The 19,651-nt window shown below is 57.0% G+C and overlaps 2 protein-coding genes across 2 annotated transcripts; one reads left to right on the top strand and one right to left on the bottom strand.

Annotated features, from left to right (window-relative positions):
• The first annotated feature begins 3,020 nt into the window (after positions 1 to 3,020).
• On the top strand, positions 3,021 to 10,570 carry LOC308633212 (translocator protein-like). Its single transcript, XM_081265745.1, has 4 exons — positions 3,021 to 3,359; positions 8,393 to 8,597; positions 10,155 to 10,207; positions 10,258 to 10,570. The coding sequence occupies exons 2-4, from the start codon at positions 8,416 to 8,418 to the stop codon at positions 10,527 to 10,529; spliced, it is 507 nt and encodes a 168-aa protein (XP_081121871.1). The 5' UTR covers positions 3,021 to 3,359; positions 8,393 to 8,415; the 3' UTR covers positions 10,530 to 10,570.
• Positions 10,571 to 12,326: 1,756 nt separating this feature from the next.
• Positions 12,327 to 17,049, bottom strand: LOC308633213 (tubulin--tyrosine ligase-like protein 12; the record flags this gene model as incomplete). The annotated part of the gene is made up of 5 exons (XM_081265746.1): positions 12,327 to 13,980; positions 14,358 to 14,496; positions 15,008 to 15,076; positions 16,497 to 16,578; positions 16,913 to 17,049. 5 exons carry the CDS (start codon positions 17,047 to 17,049, stop codon positions 13,829 to 13,831), a joined length of 579 nt encoding a protein of 192 aa, XP_081121872.1. The 3' UTR covers positions 12,327 to 13,828.
• Between the last annotated feature and the right edge of the window lie 2,602 nt (positions 17,050 to 19,651).

A 19,651-nucleotide genomic window follows, 5' to 3' on the forward strand; every position in this document is an offset into this window, starting at 1 on the left:
GTTGTTATGTGGTCAGGGGGAGCCAGGCATGGGTGAGTCAGGGCACGGGCAGGAATCCCAAACAAGTTTAGAAATTGCAGTAATTTATAGTAAAACAGAAACTAACTTTGTGGGGAGAGGCTCCCAATCTTTTTTTTTTAAGAGAGAATTTTTAATATTTATTTTTTAAATATTAAAAAGACACAAAATCTTTGTTTGTATGTGGTGCTGAGGATGGAACCCGGGCCGCACGAGCGCGCTACCTCTTGAGCCACATCCCCAGCCCTGGCTCCCACTCTTAAGATGGAATTAGGCTGGGTTCATCACACCCTGCTCCTGAGATCCAAATACCGTGCAGTGAACTCAGAAGCAAGAAGACAAAACAGAGCAGGCCCCTGACCATTTTCTGCTCAATGTCCTTAGACAGTTCTGAGATCTCCGGGCATCCCAACAAGGATACCCACAGCCCTGTCCTCTGACAGCCCCACTGGGGACTCACGTCAGTGCTCCTGGAGGCTGAGGCCGGTCTGTGCCCTGAGGTTTAACTGAGTCTTGCCTTCCCAGGAGACCACCTCCTGGCTCCTCCCCAGCCAGGTGTGTGCTGCTTCTCAGCTGCTCAAAAGCAAGCAGGGCAATGTCCCGATGTGGCACTAATAAAACCATCAGGAGCTGGGTGCCATGGTGCAGGCTTGTAATCCCAGCAGCTCGGGAGGCTGAGACAGGAGATTCGAAGGTTCAAAGCCAGCCTTAGCAAAAAGCAAGGTGCTAAGCAACTCAGACCTTATCTCTAAATAAAATACAAAACAGGGCTGGGGATGTGGCTCAGTGGTTGAGTGCCCCTGAGTTCAATCCCTGGTATAAAACAAAACTGTAAGGAGAGGCAAGGGCATATTCAACCCCCAAATCAGGGCCAAGGTGACCTTTGAGGGGTGGGCGGAATCACTAGTCAGGGCACCTTAGCCTCCTAGGCCACTGGTGATGTCTGTGTAGGAACCAAGGGTGGGGGACACACCCAGCATCCTTATTTTGGGAAGGGGGTGCTGAGGGTCGACCCCAGAGCCTTGAAATACAATGCAGGACTCTGGCACCCCAGCCTGGCATGCCTATTGTTATATTTTATATATATTTCTGTTGAGAACATTTCACAGTAAAAACAAAACAATGTAGACAAATGCTTGCTAATGAAAGAGAGGCAGAGAGAGATCTAATTTATTGTAAGGGTAAGAAGAGAAGTTACAAAACTATTTCCAGGGGAGAGTCCTCTTGCCGGAAGCTGCACCTGTGCTCGGGGCTTCCCTCCAGGTGCTGGGAAGTGGGGGGCTGTGGTTTTAATTTTTTCTTTTTTTGTATTTTCTAATTCTTTTATAATAAACATGGATTACTTATGTGATAAAGCAACCACATACATAAATACCAGGAAACACTGTGTTCAGTTTGCACTCAGACCCCCCCCCAAAAAAAAAAAAAACAAGAAAAAAAAACAAGCCCAATGACACTGTAGCTGAGAGTGGGCTGGACTTCCTGGGTATGAATTCTGAGTGCACGCTGTGCGCAAGTGGGCATGTGTCTTCACCTCTCTGAGCATGTGAGCAAGAGCCCTCTGGGAATTTCGAGGGAGTTTTCCATATCTCCTTCCCCATGTACTGAGCCAGGGGCTGGGTTTGAGTGTGTGACATCCTCTACGGCTCAACCCAGAGCCAGACACCCAGGAGGACATCTCTCAAGGTGGGCACAGGCCCAGTGCCTAAGACAGGCTCCTGAGCTCAGCGCTCTGTAGTTACAGGGGAGGAGGTCACCATCTCCTTAGAATGCGGGAAGGAGTCAGAGTTCTGAGGAGCTTCCTGGTGCACACTGGAGCCCCCGCAGGCTTGGGCACGTGGAGACGTCCAGGGGGTGCGAAGGGCGCTCCAGGCAGGGGCGCAGTGTGCGCAAAGGCTCAGGGGTGGGGAGGGCGGGTTGTCAGTTTGGCGCCCGCTGAGTGGACTCTCAAGTGCCAGGTGTTGACTAGATTCCACTACAGGAGGGTGTGGTCACATCACACGCAGCCGGAGGGAAAGAGGGGAGCCGGGGGCAGCGAGGGCTGTCCCTGCTCCAGGATCAGGTGGGGTCTGCAGGGATGGAGGGCAAGAGGCGGAGTCATGGGAGCCTGCACGCACAGTAGAATGGCCTCAGCACCTGCGTCTACGTCTTTGTCCTTTATGACCCCTGAGACCGGTGACTGGCTCCTAAGACCTGCAGCGGCCTCATCTGTGAAGGGGTGTGAGTGGAATGAGGGTGGAGCCTCCGCGCCCCCCGTTGGCCCTGGGGTAGAGCAGCTATGTGGGGACAGCAATCCCTGCCTCTCAGGGTGCCCCACTGCACAGAGCCCAGCAGAGTGGGGGTGAGGCTGAAGGAGGGCTGTGCTGCCTCCTCCCCTGGGCCTGAGGGGAGGTGTCTGTCATCCTGCCAAGCTCTCAGTTCCTTACAGGAAGAGGGCGGGGCTGGCAGCCTCTCCAGTAGGAACACAGGGCACTGGGCTGAGAGCCACCATACTTCCTGGGGTACACAAATGTTCCTTTTTTTTTTAAGAAGAAAGAGGAGTGAATGTAACCCAGGTTGTACTTGTGCTTATGCTAACAGTCAAAAATTGTGTGTGTGTGTGTGTGTGTGTGTGTGTGTGTGTGTTTAGTGGAAAAAGGGGCCACAAAGAGGAAGATGCCAGGTCCCTGGAAAGTCATGCTGTCCCCATGGCTGGTCCCCAAGGAGGCTCCAGGCTGCTGTACCTGGGAAGATGTAGCTGGAGCTCTCCTGGGCCCCAGGAGGACCCCCATGAACCACAGTGGCTGGTGCAGGAACCAGGCACTGCACGGTGGACGCCAGGTCAGGCACAGCGAGTGAGGGTGACCCAGGCAAACAGGAGCCCAGCTCTGCCCTGTGAGGATGGCAATCTCCCCTCTGCCCTGTGTTGGGGCACGAGGGCCTGGCGTGCTCCTGGTCCTATCACGCCGTGCATTTCAGCAGTGAGGAGATGGGGCATAGAGAAACAGGCAGCGGCGTCGGGGACCAGGACTGGGGTGCCCAGGGACAACAGCTCTAGGCACTGGGCTGCCCCTGCGGAGATGGGGGGCCAGGGCTGAGCTGAGCGAACCGGGGCGAAGCTGGCTTTGTCCTTTATGCCCCCTGAGACGGGTGACTGTTGCCCCATAGAACAGACGGGAACAGCGAGGTTGGCGCGACGCCCAGCGCAGGGACCCACCCGCGGCTGGGGTTGGCGGAGGCGCAGCGCGGGTGGGCGGGCGACAGGCCAGGCCAAGGCCAAGGCCAGGCGGGACGGGGTGGAGCCAGCAGCCGCCGCCTTGCCGCTGCAGCGTCCTTCTGGGAGGAGCCCGCGCCGCCCGCGGGTGAGTGGGGCGGAGGGGCGGCGGGCGGGGGGGGGGGTCCCGGCGCGCGGACCCGGTGGGTGTCCCGCCCAAGCGCTGCGAGGGGAACCGAGGCGGGACTCCAGGGGGCGGGCGCCGGGCAGGGGACGCCGCCTCTCCCGGAGGCCCGAGGGGACTCTCGGCGGAGCAGCAGGACAGGCTGACGGCCGCGAGGGGAGCGGGCAGCCAGAGGTCCGCGGGTCTGGTTCCCGGCGCCGCCTCTGCTCGCCTGTGCCCGCGGCCCGGACTGTACGGGTCACCTGGACCGCGGCCCCTGGGGGCGGTGAGCCGCGGGCCCAGCCACCTTTACACTCTGCACACCCCGCTTTCCCATGACTTGGATTTGGGGGTTCTGTTTCCTTTCTTGCACTGAACTTTTGGTCGTGCAAGCCGTGCCTGGGTGCACTCTTTGTTTGAAAAATGGGTCACTCTCCATAAAGTCCCTTTCCCCAGCGCGGACCTCCCCGTGGCCAGCTGGCCGTGGGGCTTCTAGGCCTGTTGCTTGTCACACCGGTTACTTTCATAATGAAAAAGTTCACAAAGTTATCACGAGGATTAGCCTTGACTCTAAAAATCGAGTCCCCAGGAGAGCTATGGCTTCAGGGCAGACAAGGCAGGGGAGCTGGGCACCTGGCCAGGTTGGGGGGTCAGGGACATTATGATGGGACAGAAAAGGTCCACTCCGTTCTGTTCTGGGTCACTCTCCAATGAGGCCTCAGCACAGGAGGTAGCCCAGGCATTTCACTGATGGGGACACAGAGGCTCAGGAATTGAGACCCAGGAGCTGTCTGGTCTCCGGGTCAGAAGTGAGGTATCACCAGAACAGGAGATCCTGGGTGCCACCCTCAGTTGGGGAGAGTTCACATCCCCTACTTAGCCTTCCCAGAAGCTGGGTCATTGGCACTGTGGCCAGAGCTAGTGATGCTATTGGCCCTGAGAACCTCCTGACCCTGTGAAGATGGCAGTGAGATCCTGCCTTTAGCAGCCTGAAGGGACATGACATAGGCACTGTGAGTGGCCTTGGGGCCCAGAGCTTGGGCGGAGGGAGGGCCACATTGTGCTTTGGAGTCACACAGTCCTAGACTATTTTGTGACTTCCTGAGGCTCAGCTTCTTCATCTGGAAAGTGGGACCAGTAGTGAGAACCCCCTGGGGGGCCAAGCAGCTGTGAGCCTCAGAGGCAGATGACCCCGCCCTGCGGCTGCTGGGGAGGCCTGTGGGTAGCCAGAGTTGAACAAGGCCTGGAACTGCCCCTGCCCAGGTCCTGGGTCCTCTGCTTTGCCTGGGGTACTCCTGGTGAGTGGCCCCAGGTCTTAGGGAGAGTTCAGGGATTTCTTGGGTTTGAACCTGGAGGCCACTTCTTTACTTGTAGGAAGTGGGGCAGGCAGCCCCCACAGGGATGCCCAGGGCCCCTCACTCGTCTGGAGTTTCCAGGGAGGTCCTGCTGCCCTGCTCTTCCTTCCCCTGGGCCTCCCAGGAACCCTGGAGTGGGCAGGGCAGAAAATGCCCCCTGACCTAGGAGGCAGCCGAGGCCCGGAGCAGATCCGGTTCCTGCCAGGGGTTTACCTAGCCCTCTCTAGCCCTCCACTGGGCCCCATCCCAGAGCTGATTTCTGACCAGCCCAGCCCAGCCCAGGGTGACTCAGCCTGGTGGGCACCACCCACCGCTGCCTGTCCCCCCAGGCAGGTGTGAGTCAGGAGCTGGCAGTCCCCAAGAGGCCCCAGGAAACGTCCTGGGGCTGGCTCTCTCCACACGGGGCGCCTGATCTTGGGCAGGGCAAGGGCAGGTCCTCTGATACTCTGGGCCTGTCGAGCATAAACACAGTGTGGCCCTGGTGGGGGCAACTAGACAGTGGGGTGGGAGCCTGGGGCTCATCCCCCCATCTGTAGACCCCAATTAGAGATCCTGTCCTCTGACTGGGGCCTTTGGAAGGCCACCCGCTGCCTGGCCTTGGCTTATTTTGTACATCAGGGTCTTGAGTGGTGGCTCTAAGGTGGGTTGGCAGGGGCATCCACACCAGTCCTGTTTGGGGATTGCCTGGCCCACTGGGTGCTGTGGCAGGGCGACAGGAGGGCCTCTGTCCACAGAACTGCAGGGAGAAGTGCCACCACCTGGTTAGGGTGGACAGACCCCTAGTCAGACACAGAGGCCACATGCTGCAGGATCCTGTGGCCATCGAGTGTCCAGGACAGACCATTGCTGGGTGCCAGGGGCTCAGGGCAGGGGCAGGGAGTGATGAGGATGTTTGGGAACTTTCTGGGATTATGCCAAAGGCCACTGAATCATGCACTTTCCTCTGGTTGGTCTTAAATTGGTGAATTTCACCTCAATTAAGAAAAAGTAGCCTGCAGGAGCCCGGGAGTCCTCGGGGCAGGAGCACGGAGGCTGGGGGTGTTGGCAGCAGGTGGAGCAGGATGTCCAAGGGTCAGGGCTGACCTGCAGGAGGGGCTGACTCTGTTAACAGAGGGCAGCATGGGGGCACTGGGTGATGTGTGACGTCCTATCCAGACTGGGATGCTACCGCCTTTTCTTTCTTTCTTTCTTTTTTTTTTTGATATTAGAGATTGAACCCAGGGGTATTTAACTGCTGAGCCACATCCCAGACCCTTTTTATTTTTTTTATTTTGGGACAGGGTCTTGCTAAATTGCTTAGAGCCTCCTTAAGTTGCTGAGGCTGGCTTTGAACATGTGATGATGGCCCTCCAGGTGCAGAGTTGGACCCCTACTGTGCTTGACACACCCTCTGTGTCTGACTTTGCCCTTCATGACTGTGGCCCTTCGTGGGGTACAGAGTGCGGGTCCCCTGTGCTTAGAATGTGCCTCTGCAGGATCTCCTGGTTTTCCTCGGGCTTGGGGCGGGCAGTTAGTGTTGGGGGCAGAAGTGTGCCTACTTCTGAGGGTGGATCAAGGGTTCTTGACGTCCATCTGTCTTATAGTGGCGGCTTTAACCTTTATGGAAGGGACTGTGAGAGGGGGAGGCCCTGAGTGGGGGGCAGAGTGGACATAACCTGGGTGCACCTGGGAAGAGGCACCGGGTCACCCCAGGAGACCTGAGGTCGGACAGCTCCATTCCTGCCTTGACATCCCTGCCCCGCCCCTCGGCAGCCCTGCCCCGCCATCCCCGCCTGCTTCCTGTGTCTGAGGCCCGCTGTGTGCCCAGGCTGCCAAGTTCCAGGGGAGTCTGGATGTACCGAACAGGGCACCTGGTGCCCCTCTGCAGCATGCCGATGACCTCTGACATGGTCTTAATGAATTTGTTAAATTTAAGCAGTGGGTGTCTATGTCATTGTTACTATTTGCCACAGTTGGGTCCTCCTGCAGCCAGGGTCATGTTCTGCCTTCTTTGCTGCGTGTCATGTTGAGAACAGTTGTCTCATCACTCAGAAGGGCCAGGATGTCACTCAGAGGTGGAGCTCTAGCCTGTCATGCTTGAAGCCCTCCCTATCACTGACAAATAAATAAGGTAAAGTCAGTGAAATAAAAGGTCCTCCAGAGCTTGACTTGAGGGTTGACCAGTCTTTGAGTCCCCAGTTGTTGGGCACTGAGGTTGCTTCCATATTCACTGAGCTCCGGAGCCCTGGTCAGGCACTTCCCCTCCCAGCCACCCTGCAGCCCCTTGCCACCTCGCCCTCCTGCCCTCCCTCACCTGCAGCCCACGTGGGCCACCTCCTCCTTCCCACATGCTGCCTGTCCCTCTGGTGCCCCTCTGCAGGAAGGGCTCACTGACCTTCCTGTAGCCTCTCCTTCCTGGCCACAGTCAGTGCTGCCCTTTCTGAGGGCTGAGCTCCTCAACCCCATCCAGACCCCTGACGCCCATCCCCTGCTCCCTGCTGCCTCGCTGGCTCCCAGCTGCAAGCCCTGCCAAGTGCTGGATGCCAGTAGGTCCTCAGCCCAGGGCTGAGCAAGGGGGCACGGCCTGCCAGCACCACGGGGAGCCTGAAGCCAGCTCCCTCTGCCCGTGCCAAAGGGGGAGGGCTGTGGCCCTCTGGGTGGCAGTATCTGGCCTGAGAGGCCAGGAGAGGGCCAGGGGACCTCCCCAGCCTTGAACCCTCGCCACCCTCAGTCCTGAGTATCAGGATGGGAGCAGCACCGTGCCCTGGGCAGGCTTTGGTGTGACGCAGGGCGGCCTACTTTATATCTCTTGTATACAAGGAAAGGGGCAGTGGCTTGAGGGTGGGCCCTTTGGGTGGGGAGACATCTGTATACAGAGCCACTTCCTGGTGCTGCCCACTGGACGGGGCCCACTGTGGGCAGTGCCAACGTCCTGTCTACAGAGTGGGAAACGGAGGCCCAGAGAGTCAGTGATTTGCTGAGGTCCTAGAGAGGCTGTGGGAAGGAGAGGTGTGGGGGAGCCCCGCCGTCTGCCGCCAGCTCCCGAGGGAGAGAGGTACGCTGACTGTGAGGGGCAGGACGGAAGCTCTGCCTCCCAGGGGCCCCAGTGGGCTCCCGCCCAGGAGGAGGCAGACCTAGAGGCCTTCCTGATGGAGGGGACCCGAACTGGCTTTGATCAAGGGGGAGGGGAGAGGTCCCTGCCCGAGACCCGAGATCAAGGTTGAGAGGACAGGAGACCCCGAAAGCTGGCCAGTGGCTAAGGGGAAGCCTGGGGGAGAGGGGGCCCCTGAGGGCCCCTGGCCAGCTGGGGGCTTCTGGGTGGGAACGTAAGTTCAGGTGGAGACAGGTCCACTGGAGCTGGGTACAGAGGCCCAGGCCTGAAATCTCAGCAATTTAGGAGACTGAGGCAGGAGGATCACCGATTTAAGGCCAGTCTGGGCAACTTAGTGGGGTCCTATGCAAATTAGTATGAGACCCTGTCTCAAAATAGAAATAGTGGAGAAGGGCTGGGAGGTGGCTCGGTGCTGACCTGTCCTGGCTTCAGTCTTTGGCCCACCGCCTCTGAACCACACTGACACCGATGGAGGATCACGCAGCCGGGACGCCAGAGACCCTGCAGGAGGTCGGCTGACCCCGGCTCCTCGGAGTGGACCGCTCTCACCCCAGCCCTGTGTTCTCTTTCAGAGCTTTCTGGAAGAGCAGCAGCCATGGCTCCACCCTGGGTGCCCGCCATGGGCTTCACACTGCTGCCCAGCCTGGGGGGCTTTGTTGGCTCCTACTTTGTGCGCGGGGAGGGCCTCCGCTGGCACGCCACCCTGCAGAAGCCCTCGTGGCACCCGCCCTGCTGGGCACTGGCTCCCGTCTGGGGCACCCTCTACTCAGCCATGGGGTAGGTGTGCAGCTGGGGGGCATCTCCCCTTCAGAGGATGGCCCTTCCCCAGCAGGGGAGCAGGGAGGGGGGCCTCAGGCCTGCAGGTTGCACAAGGAGCTTCCCTCTCCTGGGCCCCCTGGGAGGGTGGCCTGTGGCTGGCCCCGCAGCCCAGGCCCTGCCACCCCTGTCTGGGCCGCTGCAGTGTGTAAGGGCCAGCTGGGTCAAGTGGCAGGTGCTTGTCCCTGGTGGCCAACAGCAGCCACGATGGCAGCTCCCTTTGAGCTGCCCGGTGCCAGGCACTATCCAAATTGATTTCTAGAATCCTCCTTTTGACCAGGGACTGCCCAAGAACACAGGCTCGTAAGTGGGGATCCCCTCAGGAGCTCCCCCCAGGCCTGAGAGTCCTCTGAAGAGGGAAGAAAGTGGTGGGTGGGGAAGAGCGTCCCCTGGAGGCCCCAATGGCTCCCTGCTCTTTCTGGAATGTTCCTTGCATCCCAGCTGCGCCCTCCCAGCACAGGATGGGCCTGCAGGCACCAGGTACACCAGGCAGGTAGCAGAGGCCAGGCCAGTGTCAGGGACTCTGATGGGAATATGACCCTGAATCTGGGTGTCACCAGGGTCCTCAAGGCCAGTGGGCCGGGTTCTGAGGACTTTCCGGGTCTCTGCTGTCCTCTGCCCCAACCTGGCTCCAGTTCCTGGGGCTCCCCCAGCCCTTGACCCACCTCCACCTTGGAGATCCAAATGCAGCATGGACCTGGCCCAGCCCCTCAACCCCATGGCTCCCCATGGTCGCCTGCTGCGCTGTCCCCCAGTGCCTGCGAGAGATCCATCCTCTACCTGAACCTCAGTTTCCTGATGTGGAGTGGGGGGATGACACTGCCACCAAACAGCAATGTCCTGAGGATGAAATGGGCCAGTGCCGGGGAAGTGCTAGGGCAGGGCCTGCAGGTGTGGCACGGGACGGTTGCCCCTGTGGCCCCTGCCACTAGGTTGCCATCTGCCCTCCCTGGGCCCCAGACCCCACCCTGCAGGCACACAGACTAGGCTCACACCTGCCTCAGGGCCTTTGCATGTCCCGTCCCCTCCCCTGCAAAGCCTCATCCTCTAAGGCCTGCCCCAATGGCCCATCCTCTGGGCCCCTGGCTAGCTTAAGAGCTTCCTCTGCACCCACTCAGCTCATGTGCTTCTCCTTCATGGCACGGAAGGTGACAATGCCAAATAATTATTGAGAGTCCCTCATGCCAGGTTCTGCACTAAGTGTTGACCTGAATCCCCACAGCAATCCTCTGAGGAACAAAGGCCCAGAGAGGTTAAGCAGTTTCCGCAGTGCTGGGGACGGAGCCAGGCAGGCGCCCGCGCTGGACCCCCCAGCCCCAGCCCTGCTCCTAAAGGCTCCTGCTGAGAAGTGAAATCCACCCGGGAAGTCTGACCCACTCAGGGCCACCTCAGGGACAGCGCTGCACAGGGACAGGGCATTTGTTGGAGCCTTGCAGAAATGCTGGAGGCCAGGGCAGCCCTCAGTGGAGGCTGGAGGCTCCCAGCCTCCACCCCCCCTTGAACTTTGTGTCTCCTCAGGGTGCTGTCACCTACCCCACCCCGCCCCCCTCAGGGCGGGCCAGGCAGGAATGGTGGGTAGCAGGAGGGGCGTGGCCTGGACAAGGGGTGGGACGGGTCTGAGACAGGCTGACTCCTCCGGCCAGCTTGGAGGGTCTGTTGGGCACACGCTCTGGTTGTAGAGCCTCAGGCCACCCTGTCCCCGTCTTTGCAGGCCCTGGTGGACCTCCTGCTCATCAGCGGGGCGGCGACAGCCACCACCGTGGCCTGGCACCGGGTGAGCCCGCCCACCTGCTCTACCCCTACCTGGCCTGGCTGGCCTTCGCAACCACGCTCAACTACTGCGTGTGGCGAGACAACCAGGGCCCCCGCGGTGGCGGGCGGCTCCAGGAGTGAGGCGCCAGCCTGCTGAGGACTGCCCCGCTGCCCGTCAGGTGCCCCTGCTGGTCTGTCCGGGTCTCGGCCTAGGGGTCACCAGCGGCTCTGGGGATGGTCCAAGCCCAGCCACCTCCGGGGCAGTGTCCTACACTTTCCGCTGCGCCCTCAGAGCACAGGGCTTGACAAGCCGAGTAAAGTTCTTAACCTTCCACACGGTGGCCTTTGTGGGACCCCTGACTGTGGGGAGGGGACAGGTTGTCACTGTGGGTGGCTCTGGGCTGTACAACCAGGTGAGGCTGTACCAGCCAGGCTTCAGCACCCTCTTGGGACCCTCCAGACCCTGAGGGTGGGTGGGTCGTGCCCTGAGGACGTGAGCTCCCACAGCTCCTATGATGCTGAGCCCAGGCCCAGCGTCCCATGCTGGCCCTGCCTGGGTCCTCAACTGGCTTTGCCTAGGACAACACTGGCAGGTCTGGGAATGCCAGTTGACCTGCTTGGCACCAGCTTCTCCCCTCTGGGTGGCCCTGAAATACCCTGTTGGCAGGATGGGGGTGGGGGACCAGGCCAACCCCAGCAAACAAGTCTTTCTGCTGGCCCAGACCCACCTGGATTTGGAGGTGTCCCTGCACCCCAGGCTTCCAAGAGAGTGACCTTGACCTTTCCAGGCAGCTGTCTGGAGTACTGAGACTGGACAGTGTGGTGCACGAGCCACGGGCCTTGGGAAGGGCTCACCTCTCCTGCCACCAGCCACTACAGCCTGGTGGCAGCCTCCTAAAACCTGGCTGTGGCTGCTCCCCAGGGCCAGGCCTGAGCGCAGGGCCTTTTTGGTTTTGGCTCTTGATGTTAAACCAGCAGGACTACATTGGGAAACCCTGCCCTTGCTCTGACAGATGTGATAGGGCTCCCTCTCTCAGGGGATGGGCTGGGATCCCAGGCTGTGTTCTCCTGGCACAGCGGGGACCTCCAGCGTCCCTCCCAAGCCTGCCAAGGAAGGGGGCAAGGAACGTGCTGGTGCCCTGCAGGAGCCCGAAGGCTCTTCAGCCCAGGCTCAGAAGGGGCAGAGCCTTGCTAGCAGGGCATCAAACCAGGCCTTTGCACAGCCAGAGGGCCTGGCCAGCTGCTGTCCGCATGGAAGCCCCAGTGATTGATGACCCCAGGTCCATCAGACACTTGTGGTCAGGTACTCCGGACTAGGGTGACAGGCCTCTGCTGTACTACTGTGGGCGGCACCCTTGTTGGGAGAGTCACCACAGGTGGGCATCCCACACAGCCAGAGCGCCACCATGCTGACTCCACCAATAGCATGCAGAGGGGCCTCTGGGACTTCCTCGGTACCACCCTGAAGGTCTGCGGTACAGGCCACCACTACCAGGCCTCTCCAGCAACTCCATGTGCTCAGCACTGACATATTCTGGCCCTCAACGAATTCCTAAAAAAGGGTGACTAGGGTGCCACTGAGCACCAGGAGAAAGCATTCCGTGGGACCAGCATCGTCCCCATGGCAGTGCCTCAGCTGGGACATGGAGTCCCTGCTGGTGGCCTTGCTTGTTTGCATAGACATCTAGAAACAGAAAAGCATGCCTGGTCACTATTTCTCAGGGGACACATGGACCTGATTTCAGTGACCACCCCTGCCCACTGTGCCACAGGTTTTAGGTGAACCCGGAGCCAGCAAGAGTGCCACCTGTTAGGACCCGGAGGTCTGGACGCAGTCATAGCTTCACCCACACCCTGTTACAGTCTTGACTCTAGGGGACACAGCTGCCACACCAGCTTAGGCCTGTGCTTCCAGGACCCCAGAGAAAGCAGCAGCCATCAAAGAAGTCATACTTTATTGCAGTACAAATTAAGCAGGGTGAGAGCTGGGAGGCTAGCAGCCCACCCTCCAGGTGAGGAAACCAGAGGTGGCATCAACCCTGCCCTCCACAGCCATGGCCCTGCTGGGCGGAGGGAGGGCCATGTCCAGCTAAAGGGTGAGGCGAGTCAAAGAGGTGGTCCATGTGCCTGGAGACAGATGGTGGGCAGAATCACACCCAGTTTTGTTATGAAAAGAATTGCTTTTAGCTTCAAAAATGATACAGACACCACGATCCCTGTCCTGTCCTCCTGTGTGCTGGAAAGTTCTGGAAGCAGCTCTTGCCTACCTGGACAGAGACTTGCCCACTGCACTGCAGTTACACCAGAACCATTGGCAGCTGCTGGGCACACACCTGTGATCCAGCTACTGAGTGGCTGAGGCAGGAGAATCACAAGTTCAAGGCCAGCCTGAGCAACTTAGTGAGATCCTGTCCCAAAATAAAAAAGGGCTGGGAATGTAGCTCAGTGGTACAGCACTTGTCTAGCAAGTGAGAAGCCCTGGGTTCCATCCTCAGGACCACAGAACAACACTTCAAGACCATGAAACAAAGGAACGCTGGCACGTGACCAAAATTCCAGAAAAAAATTAGGAAAGAACTAAAATTTTACATTTTCTTCCCATAAGTTAAAAAACAAAATGCCCACACTTTGACTCTGGACCTTAGTGACAACAGCACCTGTCTTGAACTGAGGTCCTCCTTGGAATCACCTTGCTAGCCACGGCCATTTCTCAGCTACTCCTGCCTGGTGCTCTGCCACCCACACTCGTCCTTGAGACCCTCTCCAGAGCACCTCAGCCCATCTCAGAGGGTGGCGAGGTGCCTGGTGAGCAGGTGGCTCTGGTGGGAACGAGTAGGCCAACTTTCCAGAGGACAGGCCACTCTCAAACATGAGAAGGGAGAAGCCAGCCCTCCTGCCTGGCCGTGGGCAGAGGTCTGCTGGTGGGGGCTGGAGTGTGGCTGGTGGCCAGGGTTTCCCAGGCTTTCTGGGGCATCTGTCACCCCACTTATGGGAGCCATGAGGCAAGAGGGCACACTGTGGAAAGAGACCCAACGAGGCCTCATTCTATGCAGAGTTCCCAAACACTTCCCTCAGAGCCCCATTTCTAAGGAACCCTTGTCCCCTAACCTCTGGAAACAGCAGCCCAGGATCCAGACTCCCGGTGCCAGGAACAAAGCCCTTGGTAAAGTTGGGGACTCACTCACGCAGTCAGTGGTGGGGGTGTAGAGGGGGCTGGGGTACCACTTGGCCCCAGTGGTGTCCTCACTGACCCACAGCAGAGAGGAGGACCCTCAATCCCAGCGGGTGATACAGGGAAAGGGCCGGGAAGGCAGAGGATTTGGGCTGAAGCTATGACTTGGTCAGGGACTGAAGAAGAGGAGGTGGCAGGTCAGGGTCTTGGCAGGAGGAGCTCAGAGAACTGAGGCACCAACCTGGCCAGCAAGAACAGGTGGGAGGCCCTAGACGAGGCGGGTGACATGGCAATCACTGGGCTGGTCCAGAAACAGGGTGCTGAAGACATCGTTGAAGAAGCTGGGGTGGTACCTGCAGGCTCGCTCACAGTCTGGGTTGAAGTTCACCTCCAGGATCTGGGGCTGCATCACCCGTTTTCCTGGGGATGAGGGAAGCAGGTGAGAAGGTTGCAGGGGGCTAGAGGATGGGGACCTGGAAATAAGTCTCCTGGTTCTGCAGGCTGGCCTGGACTGCCACCTGCCCCCCATGGCCAGGCAGGAGCAGACCATAGCCCCAGGGACGAGAGTGCATCACAGCAAGGGCAGACACTGAGTTCAGCCCAGAGGGGAAGAGGAGGCAGAGCTGGCAGGGTGGGCTGTCACCAAGAGGGCCTGGCTGAGGCCAGGGAGACAGGGGCTCCCTCTGCCAGTCTCCCTGTGCCCTCTGCATGGCAGGTGTCCCCCCTCCAGAGGGCCAGGCCCCTCAGTCTAGACCTCCTGGCTCATTCCAGCTCAGGGCGCCTGGGCGGTCCCTCACCATCAGGGCGGCTGTCCCACTTCAGCATGAGGTCAACGGCATACACGGCCCGGGATGCGGGGTAGTTGCAAAGGCCCTGGGGTGGTGGCTTGGCACGTGCCACCTGGAACAGTTCCGTGATGGCCCGGAAGATCTCAGCCTAAGGTCGGGGAGGATGAGTCAAGGGACCTGTTGGTCCTAATGCCGGGACTGGCCTCCCAGAGCTGCCTTAATTCAGTATCCCTGCCTGAACCCTAGCCCTGAAATGCCCCAAGTCAACCTCCCCTACACCCTTTGTCTCTAGACCTATCCATGTCACCTCTACCTGACATTTTCCCTTCTCTGGGAGTCTACTTTATTTCTGGTGTCGGGGATCAAACCCAGGAACTTGCACATTCCAGGCAAATGTCCTACCCCAGAGCTACACCTCAGCCCCCAGGTCCACTTTCAGCAAACCTGCCCCATCTCCTGCCCTAGCACCCCCGTGGCTCACCAGGGACTCACAGGCTCAGCCTGTCTCCAGTCAGGTCCTGACTCAGGTCACTGGAGCAGATGGAACCTGTTGCCCTCTGGCTGACCCACGTGCTCAGAGCCACCCAGTCCCAGAGTATGAGGGGTGGTTCCTGCAGGTGTGCAGCCTGGCCCTGCCCCTAGTGGAGCTTGGGACTCACCTGGACACCACTCCAGGGGAACTCTGGGTATTGCTTCTCAAACTCAGGGATGAACTCATTGTAGTGTACCTGCAACACACAGGGCCAGGCGGTCACTCTTGCTTTGCTGGGGCAATAGGAGGATAGCACTGCAGGACAGCATGTGGCCCAAGCCCCCCAGGTTACAAAGGGGAAAAGAGACTGGGTTTAAACTCTGGCAAAGCATGTCAACCTCCGAGCCTCTCTCCTCCTGTGATGGGGAATACACCTACACAGCAAGCTGATTTCAAGGCTGTCGGGAGGCTGAGTCAGGCAGCAGAGTCAGGGCAGCTCAGCACCCAGACCAGGACAGCCCACCTGACACAGAGCCTGGTCTTCAGGGCCCTACCTGTGTCCCTGCACTAATGAAAAACAGCGAGAGCTCCACCAGACCAAGACTCTACCCCAAGAGGGGCCTGAATAAGCTGGCTTGGATTTCTTCCAGAGAAGGGCAAGACAGGGCGAGCCCCAAGAAAGCCCAGCACGTGGACAGGGCTTCTGGAGATGACCCTCTCACAATGCAGAGAAGGGACTCGGCACCAACGACGTTCTGGGGACCTCATGGCTGTTCTGGGTGCTGGCCTTCAATGTGACCAAGGACGAAAGAGGGACAAGCGGCAGCAGGACCACATGGCCCTGGCCGGGTGTACATGAGCCCAGCACTGCTACCCAGTAGCTCCCGTTCTCCAGGTCCCTCCCAGGCAGGGTCAGCAGGATGCCTCCAAGAATGCCCCACTTGGCTCGGGTGAATAACTGTGGGAATTAGGAAGCCACAGGGTGCCCTGGGGCTGCACTTGGTGAAGCCCATCCAGGAGCATGGCGCTTGGTGGCAGAGATGTGGGGGGCGTGCTCGAGCACATGTTGAGGAGTCCAGGTGTGCCTGGACGGTGGTCATGCCTTAGGAGAGGGAGCAGGCGAGCCAGCTGGGGCGCCTGACGGCTTGTCTTCAACCCTTGCCAACCAGCCGGCAGGGCAGTGAATGCCGTGGCCTGGTCCTCCTTTCCTCCTCCGAGGACCCGAGCTCTGCCCAGGCTGTGCCTGCCTGGCTCAGGTGCACCGCCTGAGGCCTCCTGCCAGTGCCCCCAGCCCCACTGCCATGTACCGTGTGCCAGGAGGGACAGACGCACAGGGAGGATGGGAGACGTGGCTCCAGGTAGGGCCACTGGCTGGCAGGGGCAGGGCCAGATGGGCACGGGGCGGGGGCTGCCCTGTCTCCTGTGGGGCCAGGCAACAGGCACCTCTGTGGCCCCCTCCATTCCTGTGCTCAGAGTGATGAAGGGACAGCTGTGTCTTCCCAGGTGAGGCAGCTTCCCGGGGGGAGCCTGCTGAGCCCCACTCTGCTGTGACCGGCCTTGGGACAGGCCACCCGCCTGCCCCCACATCCTCAGGCACAGTGCACTTCAGGTGGCAGGGAGAACGGGACACCCCGAGGGGACACAGGAACCCTGCAGGTACCTCACGGCTGCCCCACCTGCTTCAGCACCACGTCTGGGTCGTAGTTCATGACGGTGAAGTGTTTCTCATAGTCGTCAAGGTCGTCAAGGGAGAAGGGCCTGGAGGACAAGCAGACAGGCCGGCTTGTGGGCTCCCAGCGCGCAGGCTCCCCAGTGGCCCCCAGTTCTGCACCTGTCTCACCAGTGGGTGGGGGCTGGTGGGCAGCATGATGTGAAGATTCCCTGTGACGCACCCTGGCTCTCCTGCTGTCACCTGTCACAGGTCACAGCCAAGGCATGGTCACTTAGGAGGACCAAAGCACGTCATCACCACCCGAAACCTAGGGTCTGCTGGCTAGGTGGGTGTGGGGAGTCCCAGCACAGGCTTTGTGACCCACCATAAAGGGAGGTCCCGGGCCCAGACCCCACTGGCCCCCACCAGCCAGCCCATTACCGGTTGGAGAAGCTTAGCCAGAACACGTCATAGGCGAACAGCTGTAGCGGCTTCACAGAGCGCAGCAGCACCACATAGCGGACGTCGAACTTGACGCTGCCCAAGTCTTCTCTAAGGAACAGGACCGGGCTTTCCATATACTTGGATACCACCTGGAGGACACAGATGCCGGCTTGCTGACCACTCTTACCTCCCCTGGGTGGGATGCAGTACGCTGAGCTCCTGCACCCGTGGGCGAGCTCCTCCATCTGCCCACTGAGGGTCCCTGCACCTGGCACCCAAGGCCAGTCATAGTGACACTTTACCCCACATCTGCCTTTTAAACCATAGTTGTCTTAGCCTCTTGCATTTTCTATCTGAAATACCTTTACTTGACATATTCAACCATTTTCTATCTTATTTCTATCTTCTAGTTTTCTTCTAAGGTTTTTATATTTACCCTTAGTTGCTTTTTTCTCTCCTAGTTTTCTTTAGTTTCCTATTTTGTGGGTTTAAAATTCTTGTCTTTCTACATCTTTTTTTATCTTCCTATATCTTTTTATCTTTCTACATCTCCTCTCTTTTTTTTACCTTTCTGTACTTCTGTTTTTAAAGTTTTCCACTTTAAATTTTTAATCTTCTTTATCTAAATATCTTTTATCTTATTATCTTCCCATTTTCATGTTTTTTTTTTCCCATCCATCATGAAGGCATCTTAACCACCTTCAATTTAACCTTTTAAAGCCTTTTGCAACTTATTTAGACATTTTACAACTTTTTACTTTACCACACAAAGATTATCTCATCTCCCTCTTTTTGGATGAGTAAAGCAATCTTTTTTCCGCCATGAAGGTATCTCGACCACCTTCAATTTAACCTTTTAAAGCCTTCCAATTATCATCTATACTGTACTTTTAAATGTACTTTTTCACCACCTATAGCTTCACTCTTTTAAATGAGGCTTAGATTCTTAATGTTAGTTTACATGGCTACCCTTCAACCAAAGGCTTTTTTTTCCATTAAGAAGCTTTGTCTCAATCTGCCATGTACCAATATCTTTTTCTTCTTTCTTCCTTTCTCAAGCTTTTAAAGTAAGTCTAGTTTCCTCAAAATCTTTTTAAATGGTATTTTACAACTTTTTACTTTACCACACAGAGATTATCTCATCTAGAAACATTTCTTTTTCCTTTAACCTTTTATATTAAAATATATTTCCACATCTTGAATCTTTTTATATCTCTTTTTTAACCATTAACCCTTTTTATAAATTCACATTCTGAAACAACCCTTATAAAATTTCTGATTTAGACAAATTACTCCACTTTAATAAGATGAAATACTTTCATGTTTTTTAAGGTACTATAATATTGTAATTGAAACCCAACTGAAACTTCTTATACTCTTTATATATAAATTACACATGATAGAATCTTAAGACTTAGTAACCTTGTTTCAGCAAAGACACAGACCAAAGCAATATTAAACTTTTTTTTCCATTTACCAATTTATGAAAACACACATAATGTTTAAATATATTACCTTATGGAACTTAAAGTAAAGAGTACTTAATTTTATGTTTAGTGGTTGATATATTAACACTTTAGCTTTGTAAATTAATCAGATATCTGTAAAAACCAAGATCTTAGACAAGTATAGTAAACAGAACTAGCCATCTCTTTCTTGTTGAAGAAAAATCTACAGGATACCATGATGGTCCCATTGATATACTTAATAACTCATCTTTAAAAAGCCATTGGCTACATTTTTGTATTGTATCAACATATGTCCTAACTCTTCTTGGTCTTACTGGGGTGCCTCCTTCCTCTAACAATTTCTCTTCCTCGGGGGCGAACAACTTCAAACCTCGAGTCAACCATTTTCCCCAGTTTGCCTGAGAAAGTTCTATGAACAGGCAACTTGAAATAAAAACAAAATAAATCACAACAAGAACACATTGTTTTTTGAAATGGTCACCCATTTTTTTTGCTCTCCTTCAGGAGCAAGCAAATTCACTTACCCCCAAGCTTCAGACATCCCGCGTACGGGCCACCAAATGCCGCAGTCTTGGCTGGGCACAGAATCACGAGCCACCACACAGCTTTGTAGATTCAAACAGCAATTCTTTATTCTCCAACTCACACCGACCTCCACACAGGCTCTGGGGCAATCCCAGTTCTCCTGCTGCCCAAATCACCTCCTCCACGAGGCTTTTCTTCCCATATATTTTCTGAATCTCAGGAGAGCTCAACAGGAGCTCAGGCAGCAGGAACGCCCTAATCCCGGCAGCAATAATCTTCAACCTCCAACTTCCCTAAAACCCAAATAGTCTTAAACTGGGAACGCCCTAAACCCAAGGACCGGGATACTTCCTCAAACCTGATCAGTTCTAAACCTGGATCCGCCTTGGTCTTTGAGCAAGGTCACCTACTCAAACACACATGCAAGGTCACAGCAAATTTAACATGGGGTACACTGGCAAGGAAATTTCAATGCGTCATTCCTACTTGGTAATGGCCCTCAGCAGAGGGAGGCGCCTCCGACCTGGGTGTGAGGGGGGGGTGGGAGCTCCACCTCAGCACCCAGGAGAGAGGGCATTCCCTCTTGGGGTGGAGGCCCCTGTAACCTGCGTTTGGGGGGGGGAGCTCCCCTCCACAGCTGGGGAAGAGGGCTCTCCCGACTCAAGGGGGGAGGCCCCACTAACCTGGGTGTGTGGGGGGAGCTCACCCCTCTGCACACAAGGGAGAGGGCAATACCCCCTGG

This window comes from Spermophilus citellus, assembly GCF_964194105.1.
Source record: "Spermophilus citellus genome assembly, chromosome: 14".
In the NCBI taxonomy this organism is placed as follows: domain Eukaryota; kingdom Metazoa; phylum Chordata; class Mammalia; order Rodentia; family Sciuridae; genus Spermophilus; species Spermophilus citellus.